The sequence below is a fragment of the Corella eumyota genome, chromosome 2, assembly GCF_963082875.1.
Source record: "Corella eumyota chromosome 2, kaCorEumy4.1, whole genome shotgun sequence".
NCBI classification, from domain to species: Eukaryota; Metazoa; Chordata; class Ascidiacea; order Phlebobranchia; family Corellidae; genus Corella; species Corella eumyota.
The window spans coordinates 9,057,358-9,069,198 of NC_137491.1; the positions used below are offsets into that span (position 1 = coordinate 9,057,358).

General features: G+C 31.6%; 7 protein-coding genes across 10 annotated transcripts; 3 read left to right on the top strand and 4 right to left on the bottom strand.

Moving 5' to 3' along the window:
* The first annotated feature begins 32 nt into the window (after positions 1-32).
* LOC145741419 (uncharacterized) lies at positions 33-2,104 on the top strand. Of its 3 annotated transcripts, none has more exons than XR_014280933.1 (4): positions 33-198; positions 1,240-1,371; positions 1,439-1,591; positions 1,691-2,104. XR_014280933.1 is itself a non-coding variant. In XM_082559010.1 (4 exons), exons 1-4 carry the CDS (start codon positions 274-276, stop codon positions 1,832-1,834), a joined length of 504 nt encoding a protein of 167 aa, XP_082415136.1. In that variant the 5' UTR covers positions 203-273; the 3' UTR covers positions 1,835-2,104. The 3 variants fall into 3 exon arrangements, 2 of the variants coding, with proteins under 2 accessions (XP_082415136.1, XP_082415137.1); XM_082559010.1 differs by lacking the exon at positions 33-198 and adding an exon at positions 203-348; XM_082559011.1 differs by lacking the exon at positions 33-198 and adding an exon at positions 203-348 and having other exon boundaries at positions 1,439-1,577.
* LOC145741418 (U3 small nucleolar RNA-interacting protein 2-like) lies at positions 1,597-3,549 on the bottom strand. The gene is made up of 2 exons (XM_082559009.1): positions 2,705-3,549; positions 1,597-2,555 (listed from the first exon to the last, which is right to left on the bottom strand). Exons 1-2 carry the CDS (start codon positions 3,524-3,526, stop codon positions 2,088-2,090), a joined length of 1,290 nt encoding a protein of 429 aa, XP_082415135.1. The 5' UTR covers positions 3,527-3,549; the 3' UTR covers positions 1,597-2,087.
* A 5-nt stretch (positions 3,550-3,554) lies between these two features.
* Positions 3,555-5,262, bottom strand: LOC145741417 (actin-related protein 5-like). Its single transcript, XM_082559008.1, has one exon. The coding sequence runs from the start codon at positions 5,260-5,262 to the stop codon at positions 3,763-3,765; it is 1,500 nt and encodes a 499-aa protein (XP_082415134.1). The 3' UTR covers positions 3,555-3,762.
* Positions 5,263-5,308: 46 nt separating this feature from the next.
* LOC145741420 (uncharacterized) lies at positions 5,309-5,617 on the bottom strand. The gene has a single exon (XM_082559012.1). It carries the CDS (start codon positions 5,592-5,594, stop codon positions 5,316-5,318), a length of 279 nt encoding a protein of 92 aa, XP_082415138.1. The 5' UTR covers positions 5,595-5,617; the 3' UTR covers positions 5,309-5,315.
* Positions 5,618-5,953: 336 nt separating this feature from the next.
* LOC145741737 (uncharacterized) lies at positions 5,954-8,635 on the top strand. Its single transcript, XM_082559380.1, has 7 exons — positions 5,954-6,396; positions 6,733-6,850; positions 6,952-7,154; positions 7,274-7,313; positions 7,386-7,671; positions 7,781-7,967; positions 8,057-8,635. The coding sequence occupies exons 1-7, from the start codon at positions 6,181-6,183 to the stop codon at positions 8,186-8,188; spliced, it is 1,182 nt and encodes a 393-aa protein (XP_082415506.1). The 5' UTR covers positions 5,954-6,180; the 3' UTR covers positions 8,189-8,635.
* A 441-nt stretch (positions 8,636-9,076) lies between these two features.
* On the top strand, positions 9,077-10,640 carry LOC145743236 (phytanoyl-CoA dioxygenase domain-containing protein 1-like). 2 transcript variants are annotated; one of them, XR_014281000.1, is made up of 6 exons: positions 9,077-9,188; positions 9,266-9,391; positions 9,459-9,611; positions 9,777-9,995; positions 10,144-10,345; positions 10,459-10,640. XR_014281000.1 is itself a non-coding variant. In XM_082561154.1 (6 exons), the coding sequence occupies exons 1-6, from the start codon at positions 9,102-9,104 to the stop codon at positions 10,492-10,494; spliced, it is 801 nt and encodes a 266-aa protein (XP_082417280.1). In that variant the 5' UTR covers positions 9,077-9,101; the 3' UTR covers positions 10,495-10,640. The 2 variants fall into 2 exon arrangements, 1 of the variants encoding a protein (XP_082417280.1); XM_082561154.1 differs by having other exon boundaries at positions 10,166-10,345.
* Positions 10,641-10,966: 326 nt separating this feature from the next.
* Positions 10,967-11,841, bottom strand: LOC145742327 (uncharacterized). Its single transcript, XM_082560108.1, has 3 exons — positions 11,641-11,841; positions 11,425-11,553; positions 10,967-11,338 (listed from the first exon to the last, which is right to left on the bottom strand). Exons 1-3 carry the CDS (start codon positions 11,839-11,841, stop codon positions 10,967-10,969), a joined length of 702 nt encoding a protein of 233 aa, XP_082416234.1.

Below are 11,841 nucleotides of genomic sequence, written 5' to 3' on the forward strand. Positions count from 1 at the left end.
CAGCTACTGTTATAACAAACTTTCGAAAAGTTTCGAAAGAGTTCTATGTTATAACTAAATTAGTTTTAAACTACCTACTAATAAATTAAGAAAATTTACTAAGATAAGTGTTGTCATATTTGCATTTAAGTTCAGATATCTACAAACTTAAACTAGCAAAATTAAATATTGGCTTTTATTATGTCACATTAGCATGAGGTAATTTAAAAAATTTGTAATTTTTTAGTCATGTTTCACATTTCGCTAACTAAAATAAACTAAAAAATATTAATAATGAAAACAGAAGTTACTGAAATACCATCAGCAGAACGCAGCGCCAAGATAAAAGTAATCATATTAAAGCTAGCAGTGAGTTATGGCCACTTTCTTAATATTTTTTTACCAGTTTTATTAACCACAGCTATAGAAAAATATTCTGGTTAGGCCATTTTTTTTGTATATATCTTTATTCTCGATGTAGAAAGGTCGAATGCCCGACCTAAACATAGAGTAACAAAAGTTACTCCTGTAGCTTATTTTGGATAAATCCACATAAGCTAACCTTTCATTTTATAAACAAACAGTTTTTGATGTTGATTTGGAATGAAATTTTTATTTATTTGCTGTCAAGCTTTGGCGTATTTTTCCTCCCTATTTTAACAATGAGTTTCAATGCTTTTAACTATAACCTGTTTATCGAATTTGCGGGTTATTTAACAACTTCTTCACATGGAAACTCTAACCTCGTTTCTCTAGTATTGAATTATTTTTCCAACGATTCATTTCTGCTTTTTATTAAGTGCAAATGTTCGTTTTAAAAACAGTTAGGCGATTTCGTTTTACTTAACGGATGCCACTTAATAAACATGGATTTAGACATTACTTAAATTCAGAGTTTATTTCCGTAAGATTTAGCCAGAATTTTATATTCTTGTATCAACTAACCACTAAAGAATGTTATTAATAATTAAAATTAATAATTCGCTACACTCCGACCAAGTCTCGAGTTGCCTGTGGCCGTTTGGGATATTATGGAGAGTAAAATTTCCCGATAATTACGCTGCTGATCAAGTGCTGGTTCAGCAGGAGTTCATACCATTTAAGGGCGCTACAGCATTAGATCAATGGGTGACCTATTGTGCAACCACTCAATTATTTATGTAACCTTACATTCACCTAATAATTTTTTTTTTAAATACTTGAAAACCACCAAAATAGGCTAACATTATTTTTTAATTAATTAGTTGTTTTTTATATTAGGTCATAGAAGTTATCTTTGGACTAATATCTGTGGTTATTGGCGTTATTTTACTGACATTTAAAAGAACAAGTGGTCCTCACGAGTTCGGGTTTAACACAACTTTAGGAGAAGGACTTTGGTGTGGTGTTTGGGTATCTTCTTGATTTATGTGTTGTAATAAAACAAATAGGCTACCTAATACTTGCATCGTTTTAACAGGTTGTTATTGCTGGAGGACTTGGTGTTGTGGTTACCAAAACAAAAACTTTAAAACTTTTCCTGATATATTCTCATATCGGTTTTCATATTTTCGGAGCAATGACGTCAGCAGTGTTGTTTGGATTTTCCATTTTGTTTGGTATGTTTTTCTACGTAAGTATTTTATTTATACAACAGTTTGTAGGGTAATAATTGTCGGGTACATATAAATAAATATACCTTTCGTGATTAACAAGCCTTGGCATTTTATAGGACGTAAGGGGGCTACATTTTGCAACAACTGCAATATCAAGTTTAACATTTATAATCTGTATACTGAGTGCATGGCTTAGCAGTGGGTTTTATTCAATATGTGATTTTTGCGGAAATTATAAAAGTATTGTCTTGCCAGATTAAGTTAGTACCATACTATATCTTACTGTATGTTTAAACATTTTATGTGTGAGCTAAACACAAATAACATAAAGGCTGTGGACATTCACATGTTTTGCAAATTGTTAATAACATGTCAAAATCAAATAAGAAAAAAATTCATCAATTAAAAACCCAAAGAAAGAAATTAGCACCAATAGAGTGCAAAAGACTTTGCTTTTGTAGAAATAAAAAACTGATATTTTTTTTGTAAATCAGTTTGTACTTAGAAAATAAACTAGCCTTGTAAAGGAATAATAACAACAGTGTTTTTAGCTTCCTTTTTACACCACCATCGACCTAATTTATGTTCTTGTCCAACCGCAGCAAACAAAAATTTTCCACTTGGCGAAAAACGTAAATCGTTTATAAAACCACAAACTGGTACCTTAAATAAAGGCTCCATTTTAATAAACTTATTACTACATTGCCAGATCCGAATAAAGCCATCATAAGAGCCAGTAGCAACTAAATCAGAGTTAATAAATGATGTAACAGATGTTATCCAGGTCGAACCATCCTCATTTGAGTGAGCATTTTTAATGGTGACGATTGGTCTTTTTTTCTGAAGACTCCACACACAAACTGAACCATCATCTGACCCAGAGACCATATGCTCTTCGTTGATCAAGCGTAATGCATCTATGGTCCCTCCCGGACCATTGAACACCAGTTGTGACTCATCGACTATTTTCCATATTCGTATCTTAAAACATAGAAAATATAAAATACACTGACAAAGTAAAAATTACAAATATTAAATAAAAAGTTAAAAATATTTAAATAAAATTACAAATATTAAACAAAACAGCCTCATATATTTACAAAAACAAAAAAAAATTTAAAATTTTTCACCGTCCCATCCCTGCCTCCAGAAGTTGCGCATCTCTCTCGGTTCATTGAATCACAAGACTGTATCCCATCTTGGTGTCCGTACAAAGTTTCCACGTAACCCATCGCATCCAAGTCCCACACCTTCACTGTTCTATCATGACTACTACTGTACAGCTGGTGAGAATTTAAACGAAATGTTAGACCCGATACTGTACCTCGATGTCCTACAAACCTGTGGATGTGTTGTAGTTTATCAGGATCCCACACATGGATAACCTTATCCAAACCGCCTGATACAAGGAATTTAACATCAGTGGTGAGGGCGAGGGTTAAAATATGGGCGTCATGTGTTTGCTTGGACTTCAATTTCTTTCCACCTTTAACAGTTGCCAGTTTTTTCAAAGTGATAAAGTCCCACTTGATGATAGAGCAATCTTTTGATGCAGTGAAAAATGAAGATTCAGTAGAGGACACTACAACACAGGTTACACTTAATCGATGGCCCTTTAAATAGCGAATGGAGTCGGGTTCTGGCGAAATACATTTTTGTGCAACTTTTTTCTGGAGACGGCCGGCTTCTTCTAAAACATCATTTGCAAGCTTTTCTCCGACTCCTTCTCCATCTTCTAATGCATTCAATTCATCGAGATATTGTTTTGTCAACCTCAATCTCTTCTCCTGTGCAGTTTCATCTTCATCTGATGAGTTCTCCTCAATATATTTGTCTTCTTGTTCTCCACCTGAATCACTGGAGATCTCAACATCCTTAAGATCTTGTTTGTGAGCTTTTGATTGACTTAACAACAATGTGTCAACTTTTCGTTTTTTAGTGCGTATTGTCATATTTTATATATAAGATTTTTACTTTAATCTAAATACAAAATTAACAGAAATGAATTTAAAAAAATAAGTAAATATAAATGAACACAATCAAATAATAAGATGAAGGATACTTTTGTTAATAACAAAGGTTCACAAGAGAAAACTATGTAGGACAACATTTAAATTAAAAAAGCAATAAGCTACAAAAAAAAATAATTTAAATAAGTTTTTAACAGTTTCTTTAATGCATCATGTAATCAAATATAAATGTTAGAAAAATTATTTTGTTTAATATAATCACTTCCATGTTCTTCATATTCCTGTTTAGTAAACCATTGTTTGGTAATATCACTGTTATTTACCCAGCTTGCTGCTCCTTTCCATGTATCTAATAAGGGATCTTTAGCCATGACAACATCAATTTGTGATTTAAATGGTCTTACTTCTTGCAGGTAACTTATAATTCGGTCTTTAAAACCTGAGGTTTTTGTGTTACCTCCAGTGAGAAATACATTATTAGCTAAAGCTTGTTGTGTATCATTATCATATTGTTTTAGGGTAGTTTCTATCGCTTCTGTTAATCCCATTTGATTATACCCAACCAAAGCTGGTTGAAATAAGATCTCAGGTACTTGGAATTGTTCTATACCAAACTCAACTGTGGATTCATCAATTTCTGGGTACATGTTATAGTGATCAGCAATTTGTTTTCTGGTATCATCAATTTTTTGTTCTAACTCTTCATGTAATGCTTTTAATGCTGGCATGCTTTGCCAAGTTTCATTATCAGTCAGTTGTAATAAAACATCAGGTGTCTCTTCACCAACTTCTAACACACATTCGGTTTCATAAAGACGATGTTCAAGCTGCTTAAGTTGTTTTTCAAGGCTAAGTTGGGTGCTTTTAAACAAATCAGTCTTTATCTTGTCTATAGCTTCAGATTCTTTAAACATGAGTTTTATCGAGTTTTTTTGTGCATAGCTCTTACATTTCCATTTGTTAATTTTTTCTTCAAAGTTTGCACGGATTTTGGCGAATTTAAATTTAACTTCTTCCATTTTTGTTAGAGTTATTTCTGACAACATTTTTGGGTGCTTCAATTGTAAGATTCTCTGTAAATATGCACTGCAATTATACCCTCCCAAATTTATCCGACGACAGTTCTGATAATCAGGCAAACCGTTAATAATGGGAAGAACATGGGTTGTTTGAAATCCAGATGAAACAATCAAACCAGTTTTAGTATTATTCAGGTTATGTGTGTAGCTAAATAAACAATCAACACCATATATTAAGCTCGGAATACCATAAGCCTCAAATAAAAGCTCTGACATATTATTTCGGCAAGCCAAGGGATTGGCAATGGACTCTGTCATAACTACTGGATGATCTACAATACCATCACTGGTAATACCAAGATGCCTAAAACAATAATCAAATAAAGTTTCCTGGACAGAGTAGTTGACAACAACATTAAAATCAAATGGACTTCTTAGCAGCCATCGCACACTTTCAAGATCCTTGATTTCATTTCCAACTAGTACATCCCATCCTTTGTCTTTTTTGTTGCTTCGATTTTTAGCGATAATGTTTTTGTATACAAGATCGGGCATAAGTGATGTAGCCCAACCACCACGGCATTCAGAAGAACCGTTGTCAATAATTATAGGAGTTTGATTGGATGCTAGTTCATCCGTGTATTCACACACAATTTGATCGTGCATTACAGAATTGTTTTTAGAAAATGTAAACATCATTAAAAAATACAAAATTAAAAATTTGCAGTCAGCTTGTTAAAAACTTTAACTTATTACAATGCCTGAAAATTCTTATAGCGTTCAGCCAACGCTCGTTTTATCTGTATTTGTGCTTGGAGGGATTTCAAAATTGCCTCCTGTTCTTCTTTTGTGTTGTCAATCCCTTCTGCTTCTTCAACTTCTTGTTTGCAAACCTTTATTTTCTCCTTCAAAGCGATGATCTTGTGATTAAGACTGTCAATTCCACGGCCAGCTTCCAGCAAGCTTAATATTTCGTGAATGTCTTGCAACAAAGCTATTTCCAGCGTTGATTTTACTTCTTCATTATTCATATTTAAATTTTAATAAAACCTAGGTTCCTAAAAGTAATTAAGTTTGTCAGTAACATCAAGTGACACTTATTTTTTTAAACATACCCTATTTATTTAGTAGTTAAAAAAGCCCTATAAACTTCTTAAACAACAAACCACACGTGCTAACCAAAATTTCGATATAGTATACTAAACAATTCGGCTCCGTAAACTCACCACTTAAAACCAATATATTACAACTTCACACGTCAACAACTTTGTTCTTTTGTTGTTGTTTACAAGTTTCTGAAACCCTAATTTTTAAAAAAGTATTGTTTTGAATGATTTGTACACTTGTGCTTATATTTATTATATGTACAAACAGTTTGGACATGAATTTATGTTTTTTGCAGTTACTTTGTTTGTTAATTAGCTCAGTAAACAGTTCTACAAGTTTGAGTTTGTCGTTTTTGCTGATGTTACAGTTTATAACGTTTATTAAAGCGTGTCTGTTTGTAATAGAAAAGTAAAAGGTAAATAACAATAACTAATATTTATTAGTATAGTTATACAATATAGGTGATCGTGATAGCAATTTAATTTTTTCACGAGGGTGAAGTAACTAAAAATGGAAAAGCGAAAAACAGCAATGTCTGGCAATGGCGTTCAGGAAAAAAAACAGAAAAAGAACGAACCTAAGGAGCTGGACGTCAACACCAAATTTTATTACCTTAAGAACCCCCAAGAACCACATCCTGATGTATACACCAAAGCACCCCCACCCCCACTTGAGAAAAAAGATGGACAACTTACCGATGAACAACTAGCCCAATATTTTGACAAGGTAATCATTAAAGTTAATTTATTAAATGTTTTTTAAACAATAAAAGTCATAAATTTTTAAGTTATATTGCAACTTCAATGTATAAATTAAAATTAACAACTTTAAATTTTATAAACACAATATAATTTTAAAATATCAAATGTATTATATATACATATTTACTTATTATTTTAATATTATATGCCATTTGTAGTTAAATTATGTAACGTTTAAAACATATTGAGCAAAGTAATATGTTTCATATCATTTCCTACTATTATTAACAATTACAAACCTTAATAACTGTGTTATAAAGCAGTTGATATTTAATTAATAATATTATTAAATTTATTTTAGGGATTTCTTATGCTTGATGATTTTATGACCACCAAAAAGTTAAATGCTGCCAGAGATGCAATTGACAAATTGGTTGATGATACTGCAAACAAACTTTTTAGAGCTGGAAAGATTAAAAGTAAATTACTCAATATTTAAATTAAATATTAACTTTTTTTCTTAAAAATTTTTCTTAGATTAAAAAAGTTAGTTAACCTTTTATAAATATTTTTTTCTTAGATAAACATGAAGACAAGAACTTTTTTAACCGTTTAACTCATCTTGAAAAGGAGTTCAAAGGTACAGCAATTTTAATGCACAAGGATGGAGAATTGCCAGAAGCATTTCAAGAAATTTGGTCTGATGATAGACTTCTGAATGTTATTGAACAGCTGATTGGGCCCGATATTGCTGGTCACCCAGTTTGGAACTTAAGATCAAAGGTGCAGGTTTTATTTTTGTAATATTTTAATGAAATTTATCTATTATTGTTTTTCGATAATTATTCAAACTTTATTATAATCTAAAAAATCTCAAATTATATAAAAAATCATTTTTTTAGACACCACACAATGAACAGCTTACAGTGCCCTGGCATCAAGGTAATTTTATACAGCTTACTGCTTTGTTAATCAAATTTTGCAACCTTGTTTAATTGCCACACTTATCTACAGACAATGCCTACCTAGAGCCATGCAGTTTGGAAACACTTCAAGTTACTGCCTGGATTCCATTGGTTAATGCAAATCTGGTTAATGGGTGTATGCAGGTAGCTAGTGGTGGGCATCGCAAAGGTAAAACACTAAAGCATACATGTTGTGCTGGAGGTACGTGGTATGTTGAAATGGACCCCAAAGAGATGCCAAAGGAGTTGGGTGTTGATTTAGAGAAGGATGTTATCACATGTGAGGTGCCTTATGGTTCTGTGCTCTTGTTGAACAACTCTATACCACATCAGAGGTAACTAAATATTTTACAAAAAAACAAAAAAAATTTTGGTAATTTAAAATTTTACCTAATTAAATATTTTTGGTACAAATACTCTGTATGAACATTTTTTTCTCTAAAGCTTGGAAAATCGCTCGGACATTATTCGCTGGAGTCTTGACTTGCGCTGGCAACGACCTGACAAGGAAAATGGTTTTTATGGTTTAAAGAAAAATGTGCTCATGAGAACCAGTAAAGATCCAAACTACAAAATTGATTGGACAGATATGGCGGAAATTAATCGTAGCAAGGAACAAATGAAAGGCCTGGTAAGTTAATTTAAAGGAAAATGAGTTTGTAAAAAAATTGTTAAAATAAAATATTAAAAAAAATTTTATGAATTAATTTGAAAATACAGGAAGAAGACAATGAGGACTTTGGGACCGAAATATGTGGTCCTTGGATGAAAAGATGGGATATAGTCCATCATAATCGCCATACCGAAATGATGGACAAACAAACAGAAGAAACCAACTACCATAAATCTTAAATAAAATATGCTAACCTAATAATTACAAATGAATTAAATGCATTATTTAAGACTTTAGTTTTTTGTAATTTTAAAATAGTTGACATCTTTTAGAAATTTATATTAAAAAGTTCATTTTAGTTAAGCAATGTTACTGTTGAAATTATTTTCCCTTTACTTTTTGCCTAATATTAATGCAGTGCGTATACATTAATAAATAATGCTTAGCTTGCTATTCTGTTAATGATTGCTGTGTACCTATTTTTGTACATATCCATAGTGTTTGATTAACATTATATCATATAAATCATAATATATTCTAGTGTATAATAAATTTGACTTAAATTTTAAATGATTTTATTTTAAAGTTTTTTAATGGTTTTTTCTTTGGTGTAATTTATTATGCAAAGCAGTAGTTTTTAACATTTTTAGCTTCAAATATTGAAAATAAATAACCTGATGTACATATGAAAATTGAGCTTATTTTTATTTTATCACCAATTATAGTTTGGTAGGGTTGAAAATTAAATAATAACCACAAATGGGAAGATATTTTTTAAGTCCTTGCTTTAAAATTTAAAAATCTTGGTTTACGATTTTGCTGTTTAATAGTCCATTACCCTATATTTCTACATTGAATAATAGTGGGAGAGACGAAATACAAAACATAAAGATGGCAATAATATCTGATAGAATGTTACTATATTAACATGCTATTCGTTCCATTGCCTACATTTTTCACGTAAAGTAATTAAGTTGTGTTAAAGTCAATATAGGCCCGTACTAATGTAAAAATGCAACGCACACTTTTATACCGCAATATTTGTTCACTAAATATGTTGTTTTTAAGCAATCAACATTTGCACAACAGCGCGTATTCAACCTTGCATAACCTACACTTCGAATTAACGCTTGACTAGCTGAGTTCAAAATAATGGCTGACAGTAAAAGTGTGTCTGAATGGTTAAAAACACAAAATTCAGATCAATGGAAATCCAAGTTTGAGGAAGAAGGATACTTGGTACGTTATGTTTTATAAAAAGTAGCTTTAAATGTAATATAACGAAATCAACACAGCCTTAATAAAGGTGTTTATAGGTAGTTAAAAATTTGCTTTTCAAAACTGAACTAAAGTATTACCAAGACATTTACGACAAGCTTCTATGCGGTGATATTGACACCTCTTTTCACAGACAAGATCTCGGATCTCATACAGATCGTAAGGTAGGTCAAGTTACAATAACTTTGATTAGACAGTTCAATGCTAAAATATTATTATTAATGTGTACAGGTAGATGACAAGGAAAATATATGCCAGATTATGTGGCCTTCTTATTATTTTAAGAACCTGATTAATAAACCCTTACATCAAAGAGCATTAAAAATTTCACAAATCATTCTGGGGGATGATGTTGCTATGGATTTTGACATGCTTCTCTCCAAGGTATATTTTTTGTTTGATAAATTAATAATTTATAGTTAACTTATAGCATTTGTTATATACATTAACAAACGTGCTATTACCTTAGGCTATTACGAAAATGTAAACATATCTACAAATATAATATAAGTAAATAAAAAAAAACAAGTAAATAAAAATTATGTTTAGGCTCCGCATACAGATACTAGTACGCCAATGCACCAAGACGAAAGCTATTGGCCAGACATGCCGGACAAACGAGCAGTTTCTGTATGGGTCGCCATGGATGACGCCACGGAGGATAACGGCTGCATGTGGTTTTCACCAAAGTCGCACAAAGAGGAAACTATTAGACCACATCGCCAAGCAAAGGACGGGCATCACGTTAAGTGCTGTGATGGCGAAGAGGTGATTTTGTTAAGGCGTGTATGACTGTGATAGGGTTTTTGTTTATTTACATAAAAAATACGTAATAGCCTACCTGACAACGCAAATAGGTCAGAAAAGTAATAATCCACATATAAAAACCAGCAAACTTCGTTATTACTTTACCAAGGTTATGCTATTTAATATACCAGAGCGAATTTGTATCGGGTCCTATTCCAGCTGGTTCATGTACTTTACATCACGGAAGAACTGTTCATTATACAAGAGGAAACTCGACTGACAAAAATAGAAGAGCATTTATTGTAAACTTTAGGCCAGCATCGATGGTTGAATGGGAAAGAAATCACAATTTTGATCATGGAAAGGAAAATGTAAACTAAACATAGAGATAATAGACTTGTATAACACAAAAGCTTTCCTATTATAATTTTAACTATAGCCTACAGAATAAATAGTAGAAAAATCTTCAATAATTTATTTTTAGATGGATTTTGATACAAAAACCGAAGATTTGCAATAAAATAAAAAACCGTAAATTTAGTAATTGTTTATAAGTAGTAGAAAAATATTTATTTTATCTTTTTAAATTTCTTTTAATAATTTTTTTTGTTGAAAGAAGTAAAACTACATGAATTTATTTTACGTATACAAATAAACTTGATTATTGAAAAATTAAATATAAATGATTTTTAAATGTACATAATAGATATAAAATAAAAATTAATTAGTACAAGAATTATTTGTATTGCGTAATTACTTATAATTCTTAGTTGAAGAAATGTGTAATGTATTAAAAATAACTTGGCACAAAATTGAGACAAAATACATATAGCCATAGTAGATTAAATAATTAATCATTATCATAGAAATAACAGGACGCGATATCGTAAATGTTTGTACAATGTTATTTACAAGAAACAACAATTTACCTGTCATAAATTTTATGTGAAAATCACCTTAATTTTCAGTAAAACGAAAGTTTATAATTAAAATTAGGTTTCTTTTAATTTCGATATGTAAGAAGGCGATAAAAGTCCGGCCAGCGGACTATTAATAAATGACGTCATCGGTGACGTAGGGGAAAGAGAAGATGGTGGAAAAGCGAAGGGGAAATTCGGGGGTAGTATCCCGGAAAGTTTCATGGTCGAAAGCGGGAAAGAAGACGATAAAATCGCCGCCAAAGCTGCAGGGGAATACATGGGGTATCCGGTTGGATAAAAAGACGGATAAACGTTGGTGCCGGATGACGCGGAGCGGCCTTTAAATAAACTCAGCGCGTTTTCCGCATCCGTTTTTGTTGACTCCTCTTCGTTTAAAAGATCCACGCGGTTTTTGATATCACTTGACGAATCTTTCTCTCGCAACTGCAACGTTAAAAGTATAAAAATCCGGGTAATTTTTGATATTTTTGATATCGTTTTTTTTTTAATGTATTGAAATTTGTGTTTACCTTTGATGTAATAATGTAATCTGGATTTGGAGCTGGTACTACGTCACAGTCAGTTAAATGTTGTAATCCTCCAAATTTGCTTAATTTCTCCGATTTTCTCCATTTCGCTCTACGATTTTGAAACCAAATCTAATAAAAAAATTAAAATAAATTAACAAATTTTTCTTAATATAAAAACATATTTTAGTATCATAGTTTACAAATGACGTCACCAACCTGAATCCTTGCTTCCGGAAGACTAATCTGGGATGCAAGTTTATCTCTAGTTCCAATGTCCGGATAATGAGTCAACTGGAAGACTTTTTCCAACTCGCTGATTTGAAGGGGATCAAATGTTGTCCTTGATCTCCTTTTTCCTTTCTGGGACGCTTGCACGAGCGACAATGGCCTGCATGACGTCATTAATGAGTTTTCCAT

Excerpts from the sequence above, each read along its gene's own strand:
- LOC145741419 (XM_082559010.1), top strand. The coding sequence starts at position 274 with ATGAAAACAGAAGTTACTGAAATACCATCAGCAGAACGCAGCGCCAAG. Across the intron at positions 1,372-1,438 it reads GACTTTGGTGTGGTGTTTGG|GTTGTTATTGCTGGAGGACT; the intron begins GTATCTTCTTGA and ends TCGTTTTAACAG. Across the intron at positions 1,592-1,690 it reads TGTTTGGTATGTTTTTCTAC|GACGTAAGGGGGCTACATTT; the intron begins GTAAGTATTTTA and ends GGCATTTTATAG.
- LOC145741418 (XM_082559009.1), bottom strand. The coding sequence starts at position 3,526 with ATGACAATACGCACTAAAAAACGAAAAGTTGACACATTGTTGTTAAGT. Across the intron at positions 2,556-2,704 it reads CTGGAGGCAGGGATGGGACG|ATACGAATATGGAAAATAGT; the intron begins GTGAAAAATTTT and ends CTATGTTTTAAG.
- LOC145741417 (XM_082559008.1), bottom strand. The coding sequence starts at position 5,262 with ATGATGTTTACATTTTCTAAAAACAATTCTGTAATGCACGATCAAATT.
- LOC145741420 (XM_082559012.1), bottom strand. The coding sequence starts at position 5,594 with ATGAATAATGAAGAAGTAAAATCAACGCTGGAAATAGCTTTGTTGCAA.
- LOC145741737 (XM_082559380.1), top strand. The coding sequence starts at position 6,181 with ATGGAAAAGCGAAAAACAGCAATGTCTGGCAATGGCGTTCAGGAAAAA. Across the intron at positions 7,672-7,780 it reads AACTCTATACCACATCAGAG|CTTGGAAAATCGCTCGGACA; the intron begins GTAACTAAATAT and ends TTTTCTCTAAAG. Across the intron at positions 7,968-8,056 it reads AGGAACAAATGAAAGGCCTG|GAAGAAGACAATGAGGACTT; the intron begins GTAAGTTAATTT and ends TTGAAAATACAG.
- LOC145743236 (XM_082561154.1), top strand. The coding sequence starts at position 9,102 with ATGGCTGACAGTAAAAGTGTGTCTGAATGGTTAAAAACACAAAATTCA. Across the intron at positions 9,392-9,458 it reads GATCTCATACAGATCGTAAG|GTAGATGACAAGGAAAATAT; the intron begins GTAGGTCAAGTT and ends TAATGTGTACAG. Across the intron at positions 10,346-10,458 it reads TTGATCATGGAAAGGAAAAT|ATGGATTTTGATACAAAAAC; the intron begins GTAAACTAAACA and ends ATTTATTTTTAG.
- LOC145742327 (XM_082560108.1), bottom strand. The coding sequence starts at position 11,841 with ATGGAAAACTCATTAATGACGTCATGCAGGCCATTGTCGCTCGTGCAA. Across the intron at positions 11,554-11,640 it reads TTCCGGAAGCAAGGATTCAG|ATTTGGTTTCAAAATCGTAG; the intron begins GTTGGTGACGTC and ends TTTTTTTATTAG. Across the intron at positions 11,339-11,424 it reads ATTACATTATTACATCAAAG|TTGCGAGAGAAAGATTCGTC; the intron begins GTAAACACAAAT and ends TTAACGTTGCAG.